This window comes from Pyrgilauda ruficollis, unplaced genomic scaffold (assembly GCF_017590135.1).
Source record: "Pyrgilauda ruficollis isolate IOZ18807 unplaced genomic scaffold, ASM1759013v1 scaffold113, whole genome shotgun sequence".
NCBI lineage: Eukaryota > Metazoa > Chordata > Aves > Passeriformes > Passeridae > Pyrgilauda > Pyrgilauda ruficollis.
In genome coordinates, this window is record NW_024509544.1 from 499,731 (window position 1) to 523,962 (window position 24,232).

The 24,232-nt window shown below is 57.1% G+C and overlaps 3 protein-coding genes across 5 annotated transcripts; 2 read left to right on the forward strand and 1 right to left on the reverse strand.

Moving 5' to 3' along the window:
- The first annotated feature begins 4,476 nt into the window (after positions 1–4,476).
- EIF4EBP1 (eukaryotic translation initiation factor 4E binding protein 1) lies at positions 4,477–8,825 on the forward strand. Of its 2 annotated transcripts, none has more exons than XM_041479521.1 (3): positions 4,477–4,710; positions 7,233–7,403; positions 8,495–8,825. In XM_041479521.1, the coding sequence occupies exons 1-3, from the start codon at positions 4,563–4,565 to the stop codon at positions 8,527–8,529; spliced, it is 354 nt and encodes a 117-aa protein (XP_041335455.1). In that variant the 5' UTR covers positions 4,477–4,562; the 3' UTR covers positions 8,530–8,825. The 2 variants fall into 2 exon arrangements, with proteins under 2 accessions (XP_041335455.1, XP_041335463.1); XM_041479529.1 differs by having other exon boundaries at positions 8,498–8,825.
- A 5,228-nt stretch (positions 8,826–14,053) lies between these two features.
- On the reverse strand, positions 14,054–15,757 carry NODAL (nodal growth differentiation factor). Its single transcript, XM_041479447.1, has 3 exons — positions 15,404–15,757; positions 14,288–15,039; positions 14,054–14,206 (listed from the first exon to the last, which is right to left on the reverse strand). The coding sequence occupies exons 1-3, from the start codon at positions 15,642–15,644 to the stop codon at positions 14,054–14,056; spliced, it is 1,146 nt and encodes a 381-aa protein (XP_041335381.1). The 5' UTR covers positions 15,645–15,757.
- A 751-nt stretch (positions 15,758–16,508) lies between these two features.
- ASH2L (ASH2 like, histone lysine methyltransferase complex subunit) lies at positions 16,509–23,841 on the forward strand. 2 transcript variants are annotated; one of them, XM_041479427.1, is made up of 15 exons: positions 16,509–16,523; positions 17,148–17,236; positions 17,541–17,635; positions 17,725–17,820; positions 18,041–18,136; positions 18,329–18,404; positions 18,922–18,939; positions 20,281–20,374; positions 21,091–21,308; positions 21,476–21,643; positions 21,725–21,918; positions 22,255–22,347; positions 22,469–22,567; positions 22,879–22,938; positions 23,296–23,841. In XM_041479427.1, exons 2-15 carry the CDS (start codon positions 17,164–17,166, stop codon positions 23,401–23,403), a joined length of 1,488 nt encoding a protein of 495 aa, XP_041335361.1. In that variant the 5' UTR covers positions 16,509–16,523; positions 17,148–17,163; the 3' UTR covers positions 23,404–23,841. The 2 variants fall into 2 exon arrangements, with proteins under 2 accessions (XP_041335361.1, XP_041335370.1); XM_041479436.1 differs by lacking the exon at positions 18,922–18,939.
- Positions 23,842–24,232: the final 391 nt, after the last annotated feature.

Genomic DNA, 24,232 nt, shown 5'->3' on the forward strand with positions numbered 1-24,232 from the left:
CTGAGCCGGCTGCTGCCCCAGCACAGCTCCCCCATCACCCAGTGGGACGATCCCTGTGCCCCCCCGGCTCTGCCACCCCAACCCGGGCTGAGCCGGGCATCCCAGGGGCTCCGAGCTCCCACGTCTCCAACACGCACATCCTGTTTTCCAGGCGAAGCTCCTGGGAGATCCTGCCTCGATGGTGATGAAAGAGGCACCCGGAGGTCGGAGCCGGCCCAGCCGGGGCTGAGGTCGCTCTCTGCCTGTTTGTCCAGCGTGGTTTGCCCCACGGACACACAGCTCGGAAGGAGGAAGGAGCCGTGCTGCCCTTCAGGGGCCGGGCAGGGCTGCTGGGATCCCCCTCCTCGCCTGGAGCACCCCGGGGTGAACAGCTGGGGATGAGGGGTGGGAAACCTGCGATGGAGAATGCGGCTCGGGCATGGTTTCAGAGGGCAGCAGAGGGAGGCATGGGTCTGCCCCGGGGCCATCCTGACCTGCCCTGCCCGGAGCAGGCAGCCTGAGAGTAGGCACAGCCCCGCAGCTCTTCCCGAGGCACGGCAGCACCGGGAGAATGAGGGAAAGGGGCACCGAGATCCTGAAAGCCAGCCAGTGACAAAGGCTGCGCTAAGGCAACGGCAGGTCCCGCTCCTGCCCCCCAGATCCCTGAACAATTACGGTTTCAAATTTAAAAAGAAATCACAGTAAAGCTGTTTTCTTTCCTGCGTTGCTGAGAGAAATGCCTGCGGCAGCAGCAGGGTAGTGCCTGCAGCAGTTATTCCCAATTTCTGACATTTTTATCAAACCTTGCAGCTTCCATTTCTGACAGCTCCCATCTCCCTCCAGCTGCCGGAGAAGGGACAGTCCTCATGCTGCCATCAGGACCACAAAGGCTTTACAGATGTTTTCGCAGCTCCTTTCCTGTTGTTTCTGGTTTTCTTTCAGCTGTTGCTAAAGCAAACTGGGCTGGGGGAAGGAGGGAGAAGTTTGCAATAACACGGGTGCAGTTTTCACAAAAAAAAATGTGGGAAGTATCATGAAAAAACAACAGAAATGACCTCAGAGAGAGCTGGGCTTTCAGGCAGGGCTTTCCCAGGGAGAGAGGAGCATCCATGTGGCATTCCCAGCTCCCCCAAGGCAGGGTGGGAGGGAGAGGGTCCAGCCCCGCTTGGGGGAAGCTGGCAGGGATGAGGGAGCGAGGGCCAGCAGCCCCACGTGGAGCTGCCTGCCAGCCAGCCACACCACGGGACAATGGCCAAGCTGCCAGTGCCACCCAGATCTCCCCCTGCCCCTCCTCTGCCCCTGCGTGCCAGGCACCCTGTGCCAAAGCTGTGCCCAGCAGCGCCCATCCCTGCTCCCCAGCCCCCATGTCCCCTCCTGGGGCTGGCACCAGGCTGTGCTTGCTCCCAGCCCGATGTCTGCAGGGACAAAACCAGCAACAACGAGGGGGAGAAGGAGGAAGAGGAGGAGGAAGAGTCAAACGCTCCCTCCCTGGCTCTGGCCATGGGTACCACGGTGAATCCCGTGTTTCCAGACCCAAAGAACACATCCCAGGGCTGCTTTTTGGGGTGCTGAGCACCCCCAGCAATGCCGGGGGGGGGGTCCCAGTCAGGGTTTCCTGCCCAGGGCTGGGGCCAGCGGAGATGCCCTTCCCAAAGGCAGGATGGGCTTGTTTATGGGGCAACCTTTATCTGCACGAGCAGCCCTCGGGCGGGCAGCGGGGATGTGGCTTCGTCCGGGTCTGTCCTTATCGCCACCGCCATCGGAGGGGAATGTAAACACCGAGGGAAGGGGTGGAAATGCAGCGGCACCGGGACATCCTCGCTGCCGTGGGGTCCATCGTCATCCCGTCCTTCACGGGGCTGCACTGGGGTCCGTGGGAGGGGTGGGGTGAGGAGGGGGCTGGGGATGAGCCTTTCCGCGCGGGAGCCACCCAGACAGGAGGTGATGGATGGGGAGAGATGAAAGCTGCCAGCGCGCCAGGCAGGAGTTTTTCCTTCCCTCGGGTTATTGGCTTCCTGTCCCAGCAAATCCCGAAATCGCAGTCCAGTGCAGGTGGGGCCGGCCGTGGCAGGGCCAGTGATGGCCCCCAGCCCCTGCTGCCATCCCCAGGGCTGCTCCCACTCCGGGGACAGGGGCGTTTCATGACTGATAAACCACATTTTCTTCCCCAGGACCTGCCAGCGGAGTGAATCCTCCCCCAGAGGCAGCCCTGCTCAGCTCGCAGGGATCCAAAGCAGGTCAGGAACAAAGGCAGGGCTGCTGAGGGACGGACACCTCGGAGAGCACTTCTGCTCCCGATTTAGAAGGCAATAATGCGATAACTCCGTATCACATGAGGATGACAAAGGGCTTTCCAGCCCGGGGAGCTGCCCGTGGAATGGGCAGATAAAATGCCCTGGAGAGGAACACTCTGTAACCGGAGGGTGCTGGTGCTGTGGCTGGGAGAGCACCCAACGCCTCTTCCCTGCTGCAGGCAGCTCCCGGGCAGCTGGAGCTCTTGTCAGGAGCAGGAGGATCCCTGTCCTTGTCCCTGTCACTGTCCCCGTCCCTGTCCCTGTCCCTGTGTGCTGCCGGGAGCACTAAGGGTGACACCACGGTAGGGCTGGCCCTGCTCTGCCCCAGCCAGGATGTGCCCTAAACCCTGACCAACCCTGACCTTCCCCGGTCCCTGACCCCACAACGGCCCGTTCTCCAGCAGGAGGAGGAGGAGGAAATGGCAGCGGCCGCCTCTCTGGGTTGGGGGTCACTGCTGATGTCATTCCATGCAGGAAATGTTGTTTTCCTGCCCCAGTGCCCACTAATCGATTCAGCAGCTGGCACAGGGCGAGGGCTGCCTGCCTGGCACCGCAGCCTGCCTGGGCCCCGGGGGGGTTCTTGGGGGCACCGCAGCCTGCCTGGGGTCCCACAGGATCTTGGGGGCACCGCAGCCTGCCTGGGGTCCCACAGGACCTTGGGGACACCGCAGCCTGCCTGGGGTCCCACAGGACCTTGGGGGCACCGCAGCCTGCCTGGGGTCCCACAGGACCCTGAGGACACCGCAGCCTGCCTGGGGTCCCACAGGACCCTGAGGACAAAGCAGCCTGCCTGGGGTCCCACAGGACCTTGGGGACACCAACAGCCGTGCCCATTCCCAGCCTGGCAGGACACCACTGCCCTGGACACCGAAATGCTGCCCCGCAGAGCGCTCACCGACCCCCGGGGACCCTCAGAACCCCGGGGCGGGACCGCGGCTCCGCGGGACGAGGCTGCCCCCGGGCTGCGGTCCGGAGCCGCGCGTGGCTGCTGAGCTCCATCTGTTGGAGCCGGGGTTGCTGTGTCCCACCACCGCCGCCCCGGCTCGGGGACAGTCCCGCCGCAGCCTCGGTGACCCCGCGGTGCTGCGGCACAGGCGGAACGCTGCTGGCATCTGCCGGCATCCGTGCTGGAACGCAGCCCGGTGGCGGCATCCCGGCCGTCAGCAGATGTCAGCACCGGGCCGGTGTCCGGTGAGGGCCGGCAGAGCTCTGTGGCCGCGGCCGGGGAGCAGGGAACGACGGAGGGCTTTTCCAGAGGGTACCCGTGAGCACGGTGGTCCCAAGGACGCCCGGAGGGGCTTCACGCCAGGTTTCATCCCTGCGTTCCTCAGCCTCCCCCTGCCCAGCCCGGGGGTCCCACCGCTGCTCTTTAGATCTTCTCTTTAATAAAGAATTGAGACAAACCCTGTTTCCCACCGGAGCGCCCCCGGGGGCACGGCGTGGGGGGCGCCGGAGCCGTGTGTGGCCCCCCTCCCCGGCTCCTCCCGCGTTTGTCCTGGGGGGAGGCAGAGCCATTTGGGATGGGGGCGGCCGGACAGACAGACAGACAGACATCTGTCCCCGCGGCGTTCCCAGGCAGCGCCCGGACCTCCCAGCGAGGCCAGGGCAGGGCACGGAGGGGCAGCGCCGCCAACGCCCCCGGGGCTCCGCGGGGTCCCAGCCGGGAGAAGCGCCCGCCGCACCGGGAAACGCGACCCCCAAAAGCGGGGACACAGGCTGGGGGTGCCTGGGGGAGGAAAGGGGAGAAAATGGGAGAAAATGGGAGAAAAATGGGAGAAAATGGGAGAAAATGGGAGAAAAATGGGAGAAAATAAATGGGTGAAAAAGGGAGAAAATAAATGGGAGAAAAAGGAAGGATATAAATGGGAGAAAAAGGGAGAAAATAAACGGCAGAAAACGGGAGAAAAAGAAAAAAGGGAGAAAATGGGAGAAAATAAACGGGAGAAAATAAACGGGAAAAAATGAGCAATGCCAAATGGGAGAAAATGGGAGAAAAAGGGAAAAAAAGGGGGACCAGTCGGGGGTCCCACCCAGACCCCGCCCATCTAGCGCTAAGCCCCGCCCCTGTCCGGGCTAAACCACGCCCCTACAGGGATCCATGGTTATTAGCATAACCACGCCCTCACATACTAAACCCCGCCCACTACATGCGTGAGTTTTTCATCCTCCCATTCCCAGCCCCGCCCACTCCCGTTCCCGCGGCGGAAGGGGCGTGGCCCGGGCCGGAAGCGGCGGGCGGGCGGCGGCGGCAGCGCCGGTGCTGCTCCCGGTCGCGCTGCCGGTCCTGTCATGTCGGGCCGCTGCTGCCACGGGCAGACGCCCAGTCGCGACATCCCGGGCCCCGGCAAGTGCCTCGCTCTGCCCGACGGGGCCCCGCTGCCGCCCGGCGACTACAGCACCACGCCGGGGGGCACCGTGTTCGGGACCACGCCGGGCGGTGAGCGCCGGGCCGCCGGGGGAGAGCGGGGAGCGAGGGAGGGCTCGGTTTGAGCGCGGGCTTGCAGGCGCGGCGGAGCGCTGCCGTCCCGTCCCGGGACAGGGAGCGGGAGCCGCCGCCCGGTGCCGGGGCTCGGGGGAGGTTTGGGGGCCGGGACGGGCGGACAGCGCCTGCCCGGGGGCCGTGCTGGGGAACTCGCCTCGGGAGCCTCGCAGGGAGCAGCCTCGGCCTCCCCGTGGTTACTGATTAATTCTAATCTCTAATATTTGCTGTTTTCCCCGGCGGCCAGCAAACCCCGGGGCTTTTTTCTTTATTTCCAACCCCAAATTGTGGAGGCACAGCGCTCTGCTGCTGCCAGGGGCTCGTTCCCTCTTTGCTGTCCTGGGCAGCAGGAACATGCAGGGACTTGTCCTCAAGTAAGAGTAATAAACTGATTGTGCCAAGGGTTCCTCTGTCAGAGAGGTTTTGTGTCCCCATCCCTTTTGGGAGTTCATTTTTGACACAGAAGTGGCCGCGGCTCCGGGTGGTGGCACAGGGGCGGTGTGGGCAGTTCCAGCGGCCCCCGAGCCGGGCTTTGGGGTGATCCTGGGACGATTTTCTTTCCACACCTTGTAGAATCCCCCCCTGTGCCGCTGCCGATCGCTGCATCCCTGCCCGGCTGGGTGCCAGCAGCAGGAGCGGTGAAGCCAGGAGAACAAAGCGTGCCAGGGCACGGAGGGCTTGCTGGTCCCGCGGGGTTGCAGGGGTTAAAACGCGGGGACAAGGGGAAGTGACACTGCTGACTCAAGAGCCGGGCTTTGGGCTTGTTTTGGCCGGGCTTTCCCTCTTCTGGAAGCAGCAAATCGCTGAAGGCTCCAGCAGCACCTGCAGGAGCCGCGGCGAGGTGTGGGAGCCTTCCCCAGCCGTGAGTAACCGGCAGAAATGAGATGAGCAATTAGCGCGGCAGAAATGAAATGAGCAATTAGCGCGGCAGAAATGAGATGAGCAATTAGCGGCACGCAGTAATGAGCCCTCCGGGGCTGTCAGCCCTTTGTCCCCAGGGAATTCCTGGGTGTTTGTGCCCAGGGTGTGCCCACCTGGCAGCTCCCGGGGACACCGTGTCCCGTGTTGGGGACACCGTGTCCCGTGCTGGGGACACCGTGTGCTGCCCGGCCCTGCTGACGAGAGAAAGGACTCAGAGCTGCTGGAGGACAAACAGGGGGCTGTGTGTCTGTCCTGAGGGGCTGGCAGGGAGCAGAGCATCCCCTGGTGTGTGGCTTTTCCTGCTGAGCACACTCTGGAACGCGGCTCTGGGTGGCTGCAGGAGCTGTGACAGCCTGCCCAGGGTGTCCTGCTCCTCCTGGCCACATCCCCCTGGCTTTCAGGAGCTCTGGGCATGAGGCTGTTGGAGGAAGGTGGAAGCTCCGTGCTCCCAGTGCTCGTACAGAGCTGCAGTTCCAGGAATCCGTGTTCTCCTCCTGGAGCTTCCCAGGAATTTAACTCTCCTCTCCCAGCCAGCTGATTGTAGGGATGGATCCTCCTCCCGAAAGAACTGGAGTTCAGAATCGTCAGTGAAAAGTTTTTCGGTGTTTTGAGAACTCCCTGGCAGAAGTCCCTAGGAACACAGCTGCTGGACGTGTTGTTTTATGTATTTATTGGATATTTACAGTGCTCAAACCAAAGGGAGCTGGTTGTTCTGGGACAGATGGTGGCAGGAGCTGTTTGCCCACACGTGTGTACTTTAGTTAACGCTTTTGGGGAGGGCACAAGGACAAGTCCCTTTCCCTCTGGGTGGAAAGGGAGCAGAGCAGGACACACCTGATCCAGTACAGCCTCCTTTGGGAAGCAAACACTGTTTTCCAGCACTTGCTGGGTTAAGGCTGTGGGCTGTTTGGAGGGATCCCTTTTCTGCCTGTGGTTTTTGAGCTGTTTCCATGAAATTCCTTTACGAGGAACAGGGTGTTCAGTGGTGTTCCTAGAAATCCATGCCTGGAGGCTCAGCGTGGTTGGCTGGAGCTGGGTGCTTCCTGGTTAAGCTTTGGAGCATTAACCATCAGTGTAAACCCAGAGCAAGGTGTGTGTAAGTGCTGCTGTGCCAAGGGAAGTGTCCATGCAGGAATTCCTGCTGGGCAGAGCTCAGAGGGACAGCCCTGTCCTGCCCTGTCCCCTGCTCTGTGTCCACCTGCAGCTTTCAGCCCCGCTTCTGGCCACGAGTGGGAATTAAATTCAGTTTTCTGTTTGCTCTGTGGGCTGGTGTGACCTTGAGCGAGGTGGAAGGGGCTGGATCTGTTGCTTCCAGCCCCTGCCCGGGGTTTGGAGCCCTGTGCTCCCTCGGGGCAGAGTTTGGGTGCCTGATGTGTCACCTTTAGTGGAGGTACAGTGTCAGTGCACCCGGAATTCTGGTGAGGTAGCCCAGACTGAAGTGCTGCATCACAATTATCACTTAAATATCCAATCCCTGAGTTTTGGGCTGTAAGGGACCTTAAAGATGATGGAATTCCCTGCCCTGGGCAGGGAGGGCTGAGCGTGTTCTGTCCCCCCAGGTACCAGGATCATTTATGACCGAAAGTTCTTGATGGAATGCCGCAATTCTCCGGGTGCCAAAACCCCTCCCTCCGACCTTCCCGACATTCCAGGAGTCACCAGCCCCAGCGTGGAGGAGCTGAAGCTTGAAAACCACCACGTGCAGAACTGTGAGGAGAAAGTGAGCGCAGGTGAGTGCAGACAGCAGAACCCCAAAGCCCCAAGAGCCTCTGAGGGGCTCTGCTGGTTCCTAGAAGTTCCAGAGCTGGAATGGAGCCAGGAGGTTCCCAGGAAACGTGCTCAATTCTCCAGTGACTTCTTGGAAAGTCACAGGGTAACGAGGGTCTCGCAGTTTGATCCTGCTGTGGGCCCCAGCAATGTGACTTTGGCAGTTTTTAGGTGTAATTTGATATGATTCCCATTAATTCAGCGTTTGGGAAGCTGCTGTTGGGTGAGGAGCCCTGTGGAAAGCAGAGGGGCAGCTGCTGCTGCCTCTCCCTGAGCTGGGCCGTGCTGCAGCTGCTGGAGTTTCAAGTTACAATTCAGAGCAGGATTTACTTGGGTTTTTAATACCAGCCTGAGTGGTAAATTTCTCTTGCCTGTTTCTGTCCCTGGTATGACAGGGACACTTCTCTGAGGCCCTGCTGCAACAACACAAGCCAATGTTGCCCTTGAAGAATTGTTTTTAAAGTTATTTGAGGTTATTTCTTGATGCAACCCCAACCTACCAAGTGCAAGTATTTATCTTCTCTCTAAAAATAAAGATCTAAGGCTCTTTTTGTGTGCTTGCTGCAAGTAAAACCTTTCCAGAGTGAGGATTGCCTCGTGCCTGACACACTGCTGTGACCTGAAGTGGCTCACAGGAGTCCCTGAAATGCAGGCTGGGTGCTGGGCTGTGACTGCCAGAGAATCCCTGTCCTCAGGAGCAGCTCCTGCCTGTCAGGCTGTGGGAGCAGCCCTTGGGATAACGGGTGTGAAATGTGCCAGGCTGGCTCCTGTCCTCAGCTTGGTTCTTTCCCTTCCTTGTGACGAGGAAATCCAGGGGTAAGAATCAATTATTTAAAGGGCATTTGCTCTGATATGTCTGAGGGAGATGCCCCAGCAGTGGCACCTTTACCAGAGCTTCACAAGATGATTTTCACACCAACCCTGACCCCTGAATGCTGCTTTTAAGCCCAAACTACCCCATTTCTGAAGCACAGCTGCCAGCCACTCCTTCACTGAAACCTTTGCTATTTAATGTGCAACTCTGGGGCCTCACCCGTGGTTTTATCCCTCCCAGCAGGTGAGGAAGAGCAGTTTGACATGGACATCTAACACACCTGCCTGGAGAGTGCTGATCCAGTGAAGCACCAGGACTTGTCTGGAGGATTTCCACCAGCCCATGCCTTGAGTGCCTTCCTGCTCTGGGAAAGGCAGATTCCCTCAGGAGAGCAGAGCGTGTCCTGTTCCAGGGGCCAGGCCTCGGGGTGCTGCAGGAGACATTCTCCCCCCTTGGATTTGGTTCCAGTTTTATGCTTTTGTTAATCATTTTAATACTGTAACAGTAACAGAAATGCAATATAAGGGAGAAATAAATCATGTGGAGTCTCCTGGTGTGGAGATGAATGCAATAAATGTGGTTTCTGTCCCTTTTTCCAGCAAGAAACTGCTGACCTGAGGTGTTAAATGGTGCTGAGGCTGGGCCAAGCATCCCTGGTCTGCCAAATCTGCCCCCAGAATAGACAAAAACTGTCCCCTGAGTGCTTCCAGAAGGCTCTGTCACAAGCTGTGTCCTAGTGCCTGCCAGGCTCAGGCTGCAGGTGGGATATTTGGGGTCAGTTCAGCTGCAGGCTCTTGGAGGGCTCTTGGCTGAGCTCCCTTCTGCCCTGCCAGGGAGGGGAAGGAGCCTCCAGCTTTGCCACTGCAATTCTTTCTGGCATGTGCTTGCCTGGGTTTGTGATCCATGGTGGAATTTCCCTGCTGCTTTACCCTTGCTTCTCTTTTTCATCCTGTGGTGTGCAGGGAGAAGAGCTTTGGGGAAGAGGGTTAGAAACAAAGTCTGTCTGGGTTTGAGAGGGGAATTTTCGTCAGAGAAAGTTCATTTTGCTGTGGGAAGGTCCAGTTTGGGTCCCCAGGGCAAATATCTTCATTTTTAGCCTCAGTGAGGTTTGATAAATGTGGTGTGGACAGTCTGTAAGACACATTGCTGTTACTGCTGGGGGTGGAGGCACCTCACAGGAGGAGAATCCTTATGGGCACGGCCTGAACTTCAGACTTCCCAAACCACAGGGAGTGTCTGTGCACATCAGGTTAGGCAGATAGCATTTAAATATCTGCTAATGATGCTCAGCGGTGACATTATGATATGCAAACCCTCCATAATGAGTAACAGAACAAAGCAATTGCTGCAGATAAACCTGCATTTCTCCAAGATAAGATTTAAGGGTTTCTCTGAAACCTTAATGGGAACAAATCCGAATTTATTGCCCTCAGGTGTGACTTTATCAGCCTCAGCTGCACCAGTTAGGTTCTGAGGATGGTTTAGAGAGGAGCTGCTGCAGCTGGGATTGACTTTTTTCTGTGCTAAATTGGTGGTTTTGGTTTAAAATGGCATTGCTGTGGAGCAGCTGCAGTTTTTGGTTTAGGAAAACTTCCCATGTTGATGGTAATTTCCCCAAAGTTCCCCTATTGAGGGGGTTTAGAGAGGAGCTGCTGCAGCTGGGATTGACTTTTTTTCTGTGCTAAATTGGTGGTTTTGGTTTAAAATGGCATTGCTGTGGAGCAGCTGCAGTTTTTGGTTTAGGAAAACTTCCCATCTTGATGGTAATTTCCCCAAAGTTCCCTATTGAGGGGAAGACTGAAATAGCCCTGACAGGCTGGGCAGGCTCTGCAGGGATGAGTCCCTGTGCTTGTGCTGGGGCTTCTCCTGCTGTCCCAGCCAAAATGGGGAATTCCTGCTCTGCTCTGGGTTTATGGGGAGGGGTTGGATTGATGGAGAGCAGGTTTCCTGCACAGGGACCTCAGCAGGGCGGGGTGTCACCCTCCCTGACCTGGGCTGTGTCCCTGTGTCACCCAGGACTGTGGGGTTGGAGGGACACATGATGCTGGTGACCCTGTGTGGCCCTGGATCCCTGAGGTGCCATCCCAAGCTGAGGCTGCATGTCCAAGCAGTTTTGGGATCCCTGAGGTGCCATCCCAAGCTGAGGCTGCATGTCCAAGCAGTTTTGGGATCCCTGAGGTGCCATCCCAAGCTCATCCCTGCACGTCCAGGCAGTTTTGGGATCCCTGAGGTGCCATCCCAAACTTCACATCCAGGCAGTTTTGGGGTTCCCTGAGGCGCCATCCCAAGCTCATCCCTGGACATCCAAGCAGTTTTGGGGAGCAATGAGCTGATTTCAGCCTTGACCAACCATGGCTGTTGGAGCAGGAGCCTTGTGGTGTTGGGCTTTGGTGCCGATACAGAAGTGGCTGCCTGGTTTTTGGGGGTGTCAGGTATTGCAGGTAATGCTCTTAAATGCCATTCCTGCCACCTGTAGGAGAGGTAACACGTGCTGGAGGTGTTAATGCTTTGTCTGTGTCCCGGCAGCTTTGGCAGCTTTGCATCGGTATCTGCCGCTTATGCAGATCTGGGAGCATCAAAGCGCCAGGTGCCTCCCCACCGATAATCCAGAGGGAGGGAGGAAACCCTGTGAAACACCTGGCCAGGTGTGACCGGGGTCCTGCTGGGCTCTCGGTGCAGGCCCTGGGGCCATGGGCTCATCAGGACCGTAGTGGGGGCAGAGAGAGCCGGGGTGTGGTGAGGTGATGTGCACATCTGCTCTGCTGCAATTTGTCCCCAGCCCATTCCTTAAACCCTTCCAGCCGTGGTGTGGGACCAAGTGGTCTCAGCATCCCATTGCTCTGGTCCTTCACCCTTCACTCCCTCCCTTCCCCCTCCCACCCCCAGCTGCTGCATCCTTCAGTCAGGCCGTTTTGGATCCATCTCCCTCATGCATTCACGTTTACAGCTCTCCAAGCTTGCCCGAGCCCTGCCAGGAGCAGCTCAGCATTCCAGGGCACATCCCTGCTTCCCCAGGCTCTGCTCCTCATCCGACTTGTGCTGTTTTTTCACAGGCTGAGCCCAGTTGTGCACTGTGGGAGGGAGGGAGGCAGTCGTGGGTGGCTGAGGCACAGCTGGGATGCTCCGGGGAGGTCCAGGGACAAGTTGGCTTTGTCCTTGCATTTCCCATCCCAGCCCCTTTTTGTCTCAACCCGGTGTCCCTGTGTCCTGCTCCACTTCTCTGTGTCCTGCTCCATGTCCCTGTGTCCCAGTCAAGTGACAAACGCCACCTGCCCAGCCCAGCTCGTGCTTTAATGCACCATTTGTACAAATACCACCCTCGGTCTGTTTGTTCTCGCTCTTTCCTTTCTCTGTGTCCAAAGCAATCTGTGCCTGCTGTCCCCCTGGCTGAGCCAGCCCTTCCCAGAGCAGGAACCTGCCAGCTCCCCCAGCCCTGGGATGCTGAAGGGTCGTGGGCAGGACTGGGTCTGTCCCCCCACTTTATTGTCCTCGTGTCTGGGCTCCTGTGACCCCCAGCCGATGTAGATTGGGGCAGGAACAGGGCCAGAGCTCTCCCTGCTCAGGTCAGGTCGAGCCTGACAGATCCTTGCCTAAACCCGACTTTATTGTCATTATCCACACTTTGATGTTTTCCTTACAGCCCTGGAATCCCAGCCTTTATTTTTCCACCCTGCTCTTCCCAGCGAACGGCCTCTGCCCCCCCCCCCGCCCCACCACAACTTTTGAACCCGCTGCTGGATTCCAGGCAGGCGTGACAGAGGGGCAGAGATGGCAGAGACAGATACAGCACCGGGAAGAGGGGCAGAGAGGGCAGAGATAGAGCACCGGGAAGAGGGGCAGAGATGGCAGAGATGGCAGAGATACAGCCCCTGGCAGAGGGGCAGAGAGGGCAGAGATACAGCCCCTGGCAGAGGGGCAGAGAGGGCAGAGATACAGCACGGGGAAGAGGGGCAGAGATGGCTGAGATACAGCCCCCGGAGGGGCAGGGGTCCCGGGGGGGCGCTGGGGGAGTGAATCCTCCTGCTTTGGAACCCTCTGTGAGCCACAGTAACAAAACTGCGGCGAAAGAGGCAAAATACTGTAATTTTCCATCACCCAGAGCACAGACTTGCAGGTTCCTGCTTTGCCTCCTGCCGGGGGTCAGCCCCGCGCCCCCGGCCCACCCTTGACAGCTCCTGCAAATGACCCTCTAATGACGGGATGGTCGCAGTGTGAAAGCTGTAGGAATATGGAAGCGGCCCCGGGGAGGGCCCGCTGCGGCGGGGGAGCAGCAGACACGCTTTGTTTATCCGCCGGCCGGGATGTGGATTGCGGATAATCAGCCTGGGCTGGGATGTGGAGTCGGGGCCGCTGCTCCCAGGAGGGGCGGGGTGGGGGTGGTCGCTGTCCCAGGGCCACCCGCCGCCAGCCCCGGTGCTTGCTTGGGGTCTCGCCAGTCCCCTCTGCTGCCTGGGGGTCGTAGGTGGGTCCCCACGCGTGTGTCGTGTCCCCGTGCGGCTGTGAGCCTGGCTCCGCCAAAGCCGGACTGCTCCCCGCTGCCATGCGGGGGGACACGGTGACCCCGGGGCTGCCATGCGGGGGGACACGGTGACCCCGGGGCTGCCATGCGGGGGGACACGGTGACCCCGGGGCGCTCGGGACCCCGGCATCGCCCCCAGCCCCAGCGCTCCTCCGGATGGTGACCCAAAGGAGCTGCCTGCACCACAGGGCTTAGGATTCACTGCTCTTACAGGGCACGGCCCTTCCCTGACCTCCGAGGGGTAAATAAAGGAGGAAAATCCCTTCAGTCTCCCCTGCCACGCCTGCAGGTGCCTCCCTTGCTGTTGAGCAACCCTCATCAGGGTGGGAGCAGCTTCGTCCTTGTCTCACGTGAGCTTTGGAGCTTTCCAGCATCTCTTGCACTGTTGGAGGGACTCCTTGCTCTGGTAGTTTCGGAGCAGGCAGAGCCCACCTGCTCTCGGAGCAGGCTGCAGCCAGAGCAGAGAGGAGCTCTGGGGGCAACAGATGGGACACAGAGAATGGGACACTCACACCCTCATGCCATCAACAGCAAAAATCAGCAGAACCCAATGGACATTTTTAATATATATAATTTATTGATGAGTTGTACAGCTGTGACCTTTTCACTACCAGCCCATCCAGCGAGGGGGAAAAGGTTTGAGCAGAGCTGTGGTTATTTCTCTGTAACAGCTGCCCCCCTGGATCTGCCAGGAGGGGCTCTGGACATTGGCTAATACATTCACTTGTCTGAGTTGCAATAGAAATCTGACAGTTTTAATAGAAATATGACAGAATTCTTAGGAGAAACACCTAAACTCCAGGGGAGATTGAAAATCCCCGTGGTGTGTATGCTCAGCATGGCCAGACACTGCAGCTGCAGGGCTCTGAGGACCTGTGGCTCCTTGATGATTCCCATGGCTGGGAATTCCCATTGCCTGAGCCGTGTGGTGGCAGGGAGCAGCTGCCATGCCCCAGCCCTGCACCTCAGCTCCTGCCTCTGTCCCACACACGGCAGCCTCCAGCTCCTTGTAAGCACAGCACGGGACACCCACCACCCCAGAGGTGTCCCTGGTGCCACAGGGAGGTGGCTGGTGGCCTTTTCCACGTGCAGCCTGGATCCAGCCAGGCACTGTGGCCGTGCAGTGCAGCAGAGCTGCTGGGCACCCGCTCCTCCCCAGGTCCAGCCAGGGCTGTGCCAGCCCGCAGGGCTTCAGACACCCTGCCCTGCGCAGTGCTGCTGGGTCCTTGGGGCACTTCTGGGCACAGATTTGCACCTTCCTGGCGGGGTAGAGCTCAGCCTCAGTTGCAGCCACACTCCTCGATGATCATGTCCTCGTGGTGGCGAACGACGACCTCGCCCTTCTCGTAGTAGAGCATGGAGAGGGGGCTCATCTTGACCGGGGAGCAGGAGGGACACGGCACCTGGTTGGGCTTGTAGAGCTGCAGCAAACTCTGTGGGAGACACGGGAAGGGCAGAACATCCCCCTGCTGGGCTGTGGGGTGCGGGGGAGGCAGGGGCAGCGCCCCTCTTACCTGGATGTAGGCGTGGTTGGTGGGCTTGAAGGTCTCATCCACGGGCGAGGGGCACAGCCCCTCGCAGCGGTAGGCGTTGTACTTCTTGGGGTAGACGATCCAGCTGCCCCAGCCCGTCTGCTCGAAATCCACCACCATGTCCACCCTGCGGCACAGGGACCGGCCCTGCTCCCGCGGGGCGGCCGCGGCTTTGATCCTCTGCCTCTCCCTCCTGTTCCTGCGCTGCCGCCGCGCCCCCGCGCCCGGCGAGCCGCTGTCGCGCATGATGTACTTGGAGGTCTCCGCCGTCCTGATCAGGCTGTGCTCTCCTGGAGACTTGTCCTTGGAGAAGACGAGCAGCAGGACGCTGTCTGCCACGTCCTGGGGCAGGGCTGGGTCCCCGTGGCCGCTGTCTCCCGGCGCGGCGGTGGCAGCGCTCACCTCCCACTGCCCCCTTCCCGCGGGGCTCTGGTGCCCAGCGAGCGCGGCTTGGTGCAGCCAGGCCCGCAGCAGGTTGGTGACCTCGAAGACTTTCCAGGAAGCCTGGGTGGCAGAGGGAATGCCAGCCACGGTGCCCAGGAAGAGCTGGTGGGCGCAGGCTCCGTGTGCCCGGCACCTGCGCCGCTGGCTGTGGTAGATGTCCAGGGAGACGTTGCGGGCGCGGGAGAGACCGGGCAGGCGGACACGGAGCTGAGCCAGACTCACCTCCTGGCTGCTGGACAGCGAGGACATGTCGAAGGAGAGCGCCCAGCGGGAGCCGTTCTGCAGGGAGCCTGAAAGCCGAGGGCACGGTGAGGGGAGTGGTGCCAGGGGTGCCAGGGCTGCGGGGGACGGTGCCCCCCGCCTGCTGCCGGGAACCAGAGGCTCGGGAGAAAGCAGCTGGATCACCTGAGAGCCAGCCAGAGCCTCAGGCAGGGCAGGGATGGGGAGTGAGGATCCCTGGGCGGGGGTGCATGGGGACAGTGCAGGTCCCGGGGATGGCGCTGCTCCCAGGACAGGGAGGCTCGGGGACAGCGGCAGTCCCGGGGCAGGGATGCCCGGGAATGGTGTCGGTCCTGGGAATAATGCGGGCCCAAAGACAGGGATGCTCGGGGACGGTGCCGGTCCCGGGACAGGGATGCCCGCGGCGCCACTCACCGTGTGGGGAGAGGCTGAGAGCGGCGGCGGCGGCGGCGCGGAGCGGGGCGGGAGGGGCGCGGAGCAGCTGCAGCATCAGCGGGGGACAGCGCGGCGGGGCGCGGGCCGGTGCCCAGGTGAGCGCCCGGGGGGACGCTCCGGTCGGTGCCCAGGTGAGTGCCCGGGTCGGAGCGCAGCCCAGGCGGAGCAGGGCGAGGGCGCAGAGCGCCAGCGCGGGCACGGAGCGGAGCGGGACCCGCATGTCTGCCCGGGCCACCCGCAGCCGCCCTATTTGTACAGCGGCCCCGAGCGCCGCCCCGGGCGGCCCCGGCGCCCCCCTCCCCGACAGCCCCCTCCCCTCTTCTCCCCGTCCCTCTTCCCATCCCTCCGTCCCTATCTCTGTCCTCCCTCCCCTCCACCCCCATCTACCTCCCGGCCATCCCTCCCCGTTTCCACTGCCCTCGTTCCCCGCCCTGCTCTTTCTCCGTTTCTCCTTCTCCCCATCCTTCCCCCGCTGCCTCCTGCCTTATCCATCATTCCATCCATCCACCCAGCCATCCATCCATCGCTGCCTCATCCCTGCATTCCTCCACTTCTTCTCTTTCTCCCCGTCCCTCCTGGGCTCGTCTCCACCACCCCTCTCTGTCCCTCTGTGCCTGGGGGTTGGGGCCCCCCACCCCCGCGCTGTGCGAGGCCACTGCTGTCCCCAGAGCCCGCAGAGCCCGGGACGCTGGTGCCGAGTGTCCCAGGCACATCCCCGGCCCAGCCCAGCCAGCCCTGCCCCGCTCCTTGGCGAGGGGAGCAGCACCGGGGGCGCCCATGGCCCCCAACCTCTGGTGCGGGGGGTGCCACAGGGGTTCCTCCCCACCCGGAGAGGCGACACTCGTCCTTCCCGGGGAGAAAGGCTCTCGGGCCTCCCGCGGGGCACCGGGACCCGCTCCCGGTTCGTGCCCCCGCTGTCAGCCCAGCGGGGTGACGTCACGGCAGTGCAGGGTGACGTAACGGCAGCGCATGGTGACGTCACACTCTCCCCGCGCCGTGCTGCCGGCGGCCGCCGGCAGGGAGCGCGCTCGGCCGCGGCGGGGCCCCAGCGCGCGCCGAGTCTCGCGAGATCGCCGCGCATGTCGCGGATCGACACCACGTAGGTGATGGGGCTGGCAGGGCAGCACGGGGCTTTAGAGTGCAGTGTTTGGAGTCTGAGTTCCCGAGGAGCTGCCTGTGTCCTTGAACGCTTGGGAACTGGTGTGTTGTGTAAATAAAGCTTTGTCCATGATAAAGCACCCCCGTGAAATGCTGCTGTAAGATGTCTTTGGTTTTAGGGAGGAAAAGAATACTTGGGTTTTAAGCTGGAATAATTAGTTTCTTAACCCAGTGTAGTAAAGAATAAATAATTTTCTTTCACTCCAAGAAGAAGGGCAGGGAATGGAGCTGGGAAGGGGCTGGAGCTCCAGGAGAGTCTGAGGGAGCTGGAAAGGGGCTCAGCCTGGAGAAAAGGAGGCTCAGGGGGGATTTTGTGGCTCTGCACAACTGACAGGAGGGGACAGCCGGGGGGGGTCAGGCTCTGCTCCAGGAAACAGGGACAGGACAAGGGGAGGTGTCCAGGGAACCCCTGGAGGTGGCACTCAGTGCTCTGGGCTGGGGACAAGGTGGGCATTGGGCACAGACTGCACTCAGAGGGCTCTTCCAGCCTCACAGGTTCTGGGATTCTTTAGCCTGAAACAATAATTCCACTGTACCCAGCCCTGACAGAGCTGCCTTTTCCTAGGTCGTGTCTGCCCTTCATGACCAACTACAGCTTCCACTGCAACGTGTGCCACCACAGTGGGAACACCTACTTCCTGAGGAAACAAGCAAGTGAGTTTGGGAGCAGCTTTTTGGGGGATGTTTTGTGCACCTTCATCTTGGAGGGTTGGCTTTGTCTGAAGTCAGTGGGTGGGCTCTGCTGAGAATTTCATAAAATGAGCCAAAATCCCATATTTACAACCATGTGTGGCTTCTTCTAAAAGTGTTTTGCTACTGATTTATGAAGGTGTTGTAACTGGTTCAGGAGGGCTGAGTCAGGACAGAATTGGGGAGGTTTTGCAATTTCTCAGGGTGATCACTGTGTCTGATCTTCCCTCCAAGTGTAATCACAGGCCTGGGGTGTTTTGTTTCTCAGATCTGAAGGAGATGTGCCTTAGTGCTCTGGCCAACCTGACGTGGCAGTCGAGGACGCAGGATGAGCACCCCAAAACCATGTTCTCCAAGGATAAGGTCTGGCTCTTTGGGACCTGCCCCAGGCTCACAGCACTGCTGCTGTCAGCAAGAGCAGGAGCTCACACAAATGCTTTCTGTTCCTGCAGGATATTATCCCCTTTATTGATAAATACTGGGAGTGTATGACAACACGGCAGAGGCCTGGGAAAATGACTTGGCCCAATAATATTGTCAAAACCATGGTAAGGATTGAGGGTAAATCCCTGGAAGAATTCCCACAGGTTTGGGTTTCTGACATCTGTGTGTGCTGAGGGCTGGGCTTGGAGCTGCAGGGTGAAGGCACTGATGCTTCTTAGGCACTGATGTACCTAAAGCATATTAATAGAAACTACTGGAATTTAAACACTTGTTAATGAATTTGTTATCATCTTACCCTGTGTAACTAAAAGTCCTTTGTTTTAGTGTAAAGAAAGAGATGTGTTCCTGGTGAAAGAGCATCCAGATCCAGGCAGTAAAGACCCAGAGGAAGATTACCCCAAATTTGGGCTTCTAGACCAGGTATGATGAGAGACAGGAGGAAAGTGGGGAGCTGAGAGGGGGGTGGGGGTTCCTCTGGTACCTTTCTGCTCAGTCAAGGGGCAGATCTCTGCTGTGAGCCTGAGCTGTGCCAGCAGTGGGTGAGTGCCCTGCTGAGGCTCAGAGTGTTCCCTTTGACCAAGTGTGTACAGCAGAGTGTTTGATCTCCTGCAGGATCTTGCCAATATTGGTCCAGCTTATGACAACCAGAAACAGAACAACGCCGTGTCCACGAGTGGAAGCTTAAATGGCAAGTTCTTTACTCAGAGGGGTTTGGGTATTTGGGACTAAGCTGCATTTCCCAGTCCTCTGGGGATCTGTGCAGTTAAACTGTCCTGTGAACTGTGTGCTTATGCTCACAACAGTCTCACTGTGCCTTTTTATAGAAAGATTAACTTTGTGTCTTGGGAAGGTTCAGCCCTTTCTTTACTGTGACCAGATAAATCAAGATGCTCGCTGGAGGCTGAGCTTGTCACTTTGCTCCTAGAATGGTTTTAAATGATCTCCTTGAGTTGTTCAGATTTCCTGTTTCCCATCTTGCTGAGGGTACTCAGGGCAGCATTGCTGCAGTAAATTAACTGTTAATTGGTTTATATATTAATAATCTGTGCTGAACACATCCCAGTAGTACAGACAGGAGGTATTTGGGTCTTTTTAAGGCAGGTTAGAGATATCTCAGGTGTGTTGTTTCCATGTCATGCACTGGTTGTTTTTTATTTCATTTCTGGGAGACTGACAAACATGTGGTGCCACTTCTGTTCTTGCAGGTGGAGCCTCTCTGGGAGGTGAATATTTACCTTTCAGCTTCTAAAACTTAAGTATTGCTGTTTGCAAAGCTTTTCTTGCTCGATTCTCTTAGAAGCCAAAGTCAATCAAAAATGAAAGTGTGCCCTGATGTGATTGCAGTTGGACTTCAATACAAACCAGCAATTCCAGTCTTTAATCTTAGTAGTTAGAAGCTTTTAATTGCCATATTCTGCCCTACTTGACTGGTTTAAAGGTTTTGTTTATTTATTTTACGCTTATGTTTATTTTTTCTGTGTCAATTGACCTGATGTTGTAGTTTTAATGCTTAAACAATTGATCTGAAATTTACAGTGCAATGGTTTGTTGGACAAATAATTGGTTTTTTGGGCAAGTAATTGCTGACAAACTGGAGAGCCTGAATGTTTGTTTGCACTGAAATCAGGGAGTGCAGCTGGATCAGGTCATGTTTGTGCAGAATATGGCATTCCCTGGATGGTTTGGATCCCTTACCCTGTAAGGGAATGCTGGTAATGGAAGAGCTGACTGGATTTTTAGTTACCACAGGAATGTGGTTTGTGCAGGTGTTTATCTACAGTACATGAAATTCCCATAGTTTTCCTTATAAATCAGCGGTGATATCTTTGAAAATAGCAGGATGATAAAATGCATGTATGACTTAATTTACTAAAACATGCTGATATTAGTTTGATTAAGTTTGACACGTAGCTTTTCCTACCCTCAGTTTTATTACTGAGTGCTGAGTTCAAACTGATTTGCTGCTCAATCATAGAACTGATTTCAGTAGTACTGAAGAGAAACACCTCTTGCTTTTCGTTTTTCTCAACTCAGGTGTATTTTATTTTGTAGATGGAAATTGAACATTTGGCGCTTGTTGCTGGTTGGTGTCAGTGTTCCTCCAGCACAGGGTCACCGCGTTGGTGGCTGTGCTGTAGGCTGGGTTTCTGCTGCTTCTGCAGAAATAGATTTGGGCTGTGACTGGAATCTCCCATAATAATAATTATAATAATATTAATGCCCCTGAAGTGGATCCCAGTGCTGCTGCCTATAAATCTTCTGATGACAGAAAAGATTCTTAATTCTCACCTGAAAAGCTCAGATTGAGCTTGTTTCGCTGCTCATTCTCCTTTAGCTTCTGCTCCAAATTCAGACACCTCAAAAGCTGACCAGAAGCCACATGAAAGTTGTGGCCTTCGCTGTGCTCGTTGGCAGTGAAGTCTGGTTCACAGTAACTGTGGCCAAAGGCACCTGAGCCCACGAGCTGATTTGGTTTGGCTGCTGTGCCCTCTCTCCCTGGGGATCCCGTGCGGGCGGGCGCTGGCGAGCGGCAGCTCCTGAGCGGGCCTGGTTTGTGTGTCCAGGGGGAATGGCTGCCGGGGGCAGCGGGAAGGGCCGAGGGGCCAAGCGCAAGCAGCAGGACGGGGGCACCACGGGCACGGCCAAGAAAACACGGAGGTGAGAGCAGAGGTGCCATGGAGGGGCAGGGATGGGCACGGGGATGAGTGTGGAGATAGACATGGGAATGGCACAGGGAGGGGTGCAGGGCTGGGTGTGGAGATGGACACAGGGATGGGCATGGGGATGGCACAGGGATGGATGTGGAGATGGTCACAGGGACGGGCATGGGGATGGGCATGGGGATGGCACAGGGATGGGTGTGGAGATGGACATGGGGATGGCAAAGGGATGGGCATGGGGATGGACACAGGGATGGGTGCGGAGATGGACACCGGGATGGCACAGGGATGGGCATGGCACAGGGATGGGTGTGGAGATGGACATGGGGATGGCAAAGGGATGGGCAGGGCACAGGGATGGGTGTGGAGATGGACACAGGAATGGCACAGGGAAAGGTATGGAGATGGGCATAGGGATGGGCACAGGGATGGGTACCAGTCAGGGACAGTGGCACTTGTGATGCCCTGAGGTGCCTCCCAGCTGTGTCTGCCCTGGGTGGGTGTTTGGGGGTCACTCCAGAGCCCTGTGATGTCACTGATGATGTCATGGATGACTGATGGGTCACAGGCTATAAGTGATTTGCAGTGGATGACCGCTCATTTCACGGAGACACGAGTGTGCAGCATTGAGCACAGGGACAGCTCTGCAGGGGCTGTCCTGGGGTGACAAGTGACAGCACCTGGAGATGCCAGCATGGGGTTTGTGTGTTTCAGTGACCCGCTGTTTGCTGCTCAGCGCCTGCCCCCCCACGGGTACCCTCTGGAGCACCCCTTCAACAAGGACGGCTATCGCTACATCCTGGCCGAGCCCGACCCCCACGCACCCGACCCTGAAAAGCTGGAGCTGGACTGCTGGGCAGGAAAACCAATTCCTGGGGACCTGTACAGAGCCTGCCTGTATGAGCGAGTCCTCCTGGCGCTGCATGACCGAGGTACAGAGCCTGTTAGTCTGTGCAGGTTGGGTTTCCTTCCAGGGGCACCAGTCAGAGCTGTTTCAGCTGCCCCTGCTCTCACAGGTGCAGAACTTAAATCCACCTCTGCGTGTTCACTTGCCTTTTGACATCACCACACAAGTGCATGCTCTTGTGCTCCCCTGCAGCTCCCCAGCTGAAGATCTCTGACGACAGGCTGACTGTTGTTGGGGAGAAGGGCTATTCCATGGTGAGGGCCTCGCACGGCGTGCGCAAGGGAGCCTGGTACTTCGAAATCTCCATGGACGAGATGCCTCCAGACACAGCTGCCAGATTAGGCTGGTCACAGCCCTTGGGTAAATAATTTTACAAAGCATTTCTCAGCAGGTGCTCCTGCTACACTCCCTGTGCTCACCATGAAGCATTTGTTTCTACAGGGAACCTCCAGGCCCCTCTGGGATACGACAAGTTCAGTTACTCCTGGCGCAGCAAAAAAGGAACCAAGTTTCACCAGTCCATAGGGAAACACTATTCCTCTGGCTACGGACAGGGTGATGTCCTGGGGTTTTACATCAACCTTCCAGAGGATACTGAGACAGCCAAATCCCTGCCTGACACCTACAAAGACAAGGTGAGGTGCAAGTTCACTGTTGGATTAAGCATTGGCAGGTGGAAAACTGGAAAATGGCCTCACTCGTGCCCCTTTCCCTGCATCCTTCCCATCCTGCCTCTCGGTACCTCTGTGGTTCGTGGGGGAGAGGCCCAAAGTGTTGATCTCAAGAAAGCAAAATACTCCTGGATGGCATTGCCCACATCTTTCACCTTCCCCTCCTGGCTCTGAAATGTCTGAGCTGTGGGAATCATTTCTCACAGGTACTCTGACACCAGGCACGCCTGGCCCTGAGCAGGGCAGGTGACAGGTAACAGGTTTCAGGCTTGTTCCTGACATTGTTTGCTGCTGTTTCAGGCTTTGATCAAGTTCAAAAGCTACTTGTACTTTGAAGAGAAGGATTTTGTGGACAAAGCAGAGAAGAGCCTAAAGCAAGCCCCTGGAAGCCAGGTGAGTTGTTGCTGTCATTTCAGCACGTGCCTGGCCTGAGTGAAAGGGAGCAGGCATTAATCTTGTCAGGGTTGCTGTGTCCTGACAGCCACCATCAGTGGGAAAACCCTTCATTTTTCAGATCATATTCTTCAAGAATGGTGTCAGCCAAGGAGTTGCCTTTAAGGACATCTTTGAGGGGGTTTATTTTCCTGCTATCTCTCTGTACAAAGGCTGCACAGTAAGTGAGGGGTCTTTGAAAGGGAATTCCTAAATGCATCAGTTTCACACCCAAAGTGTGTTCATGCACTAGGTGTGGGCACTCGGGGAGTGTGCCAGGTGAAAAGATGGGAACCATTTTAGTGACTCTGGAACAATCTTGCTGTTCACACATGTAACAAGATTATCAAATCGCTGAAGTAACATCAGCAATGTTTGTTCCTGTGAGCTTGCACAGAGTGTGGGGAGGCTCAGGAGTAGGAAGGGACAAGGACAGAGGACTAAAGAGATTTTCCTGGATTTTTACATGTAATGAAAATGTATGTTCCACAGGTTTCCATAAACTTTGGACCATATTTCAAGTATCCACCAAGAGACATCACTTACCATCCTGTAAGTACAACTGAAGCTTCTCCCCCTGTTTGAGAGCCTCATTGTTTAAATCAGAGATGTTTTGGTGTGATTCATGCCACACCTGTACCTGTCCTTCAGTCTCACTACCTGGACAGTGTAGCCAAAAGGATTGTGTTTAAAATATATATAAGGACAGATATCCAGGTGCTGTTATCTTGTTCCTCTTGACAGACTGTTGCCTGTGTTGGCCTCATTTGTCAGTAAGGGGGCTGAATTGCTGTTGAAGGAAACCCTTGGAATCCCCCCCCGCCACTACTGTTTTGAGGAGGAAAACAGCTCTGGGCTATGTGTTCCCTCCTTGTCCAGGAGTGGAGCTAACTGTGCTTCTCTCTGCAGATGAGTGACATGGGCTGGGGGGCCGTGGTGGAGCACACGCTGGCAGATGTCCTGTACCACGTGGAGACAGAGGTGGATGGCAGGAGGAGCCCACCCTGGGAGCCATAAACCCCAGCACCGTGGAGGAGCATCCATCTCTCTCTCAGTGATCAGCCAAGGACCCAAGAGGCTGAGGTGGATGCAGCCCTGGCTGGCAGGTGTTGTGTGTGTGTTCACAGCTCCCCACTGCCCCAGGAGGCAGGTCTGGGGGGTTCTGTGCTAGTGTGGGGTCTCTCTGGGAGCCCCCAGTCCCGTTAGAGTGTCGCTTGCTGGAGAAGGGGGTGTTGAAGAACCTTCTCCCGGGGTGTAGCTGGACCTGCCAGGTGTGGCTGCAGTGACCCCTGTGCTCAGGAGTGTTTGGCTGATGGTGACCAACAGCTCCCAGCCAGGACGGCTCTGTTGGAACAACACGGCTGCATGTAAGACTGAAATTTGGGCTTCTGTCCAAACTGTATTTTTTTTCCCCACAGACTGGAAACCAGTTTAAAAATAAAGGCTTTAACTCTTCTTTTTATTCTTGTTTTTGTCTTGTAAATTGTTACAAGTGACATTGAAACTCAAAGTAGCTACACTTAGAGATCTTATGAGCTGAAGATCTCTGTGCACAGGAGTTACATGGGGCCTCCTGCTAATGATCATCATTGCAGAGCTTTGGATGAATAAATAATTTGACATTTTTTATGTGTTGGTACAGGAAAAAAATAAATTAGAGCTGCTTTGAGGGGGAGAGGAAACAAAATTGTTAAGGGCTGTGTTTGAGCTTTGGGAGAGTAAAATTTGAGGTTCAGTCAGGCTTGTGTTTGCCTCACTGAGGATGTACTTCCCAGTCAGCTGTCTCCCTAATAACTAATTAGCCCAGACCTTTAATTGTAGACAGCACTAATTAAAGCTTTATTTA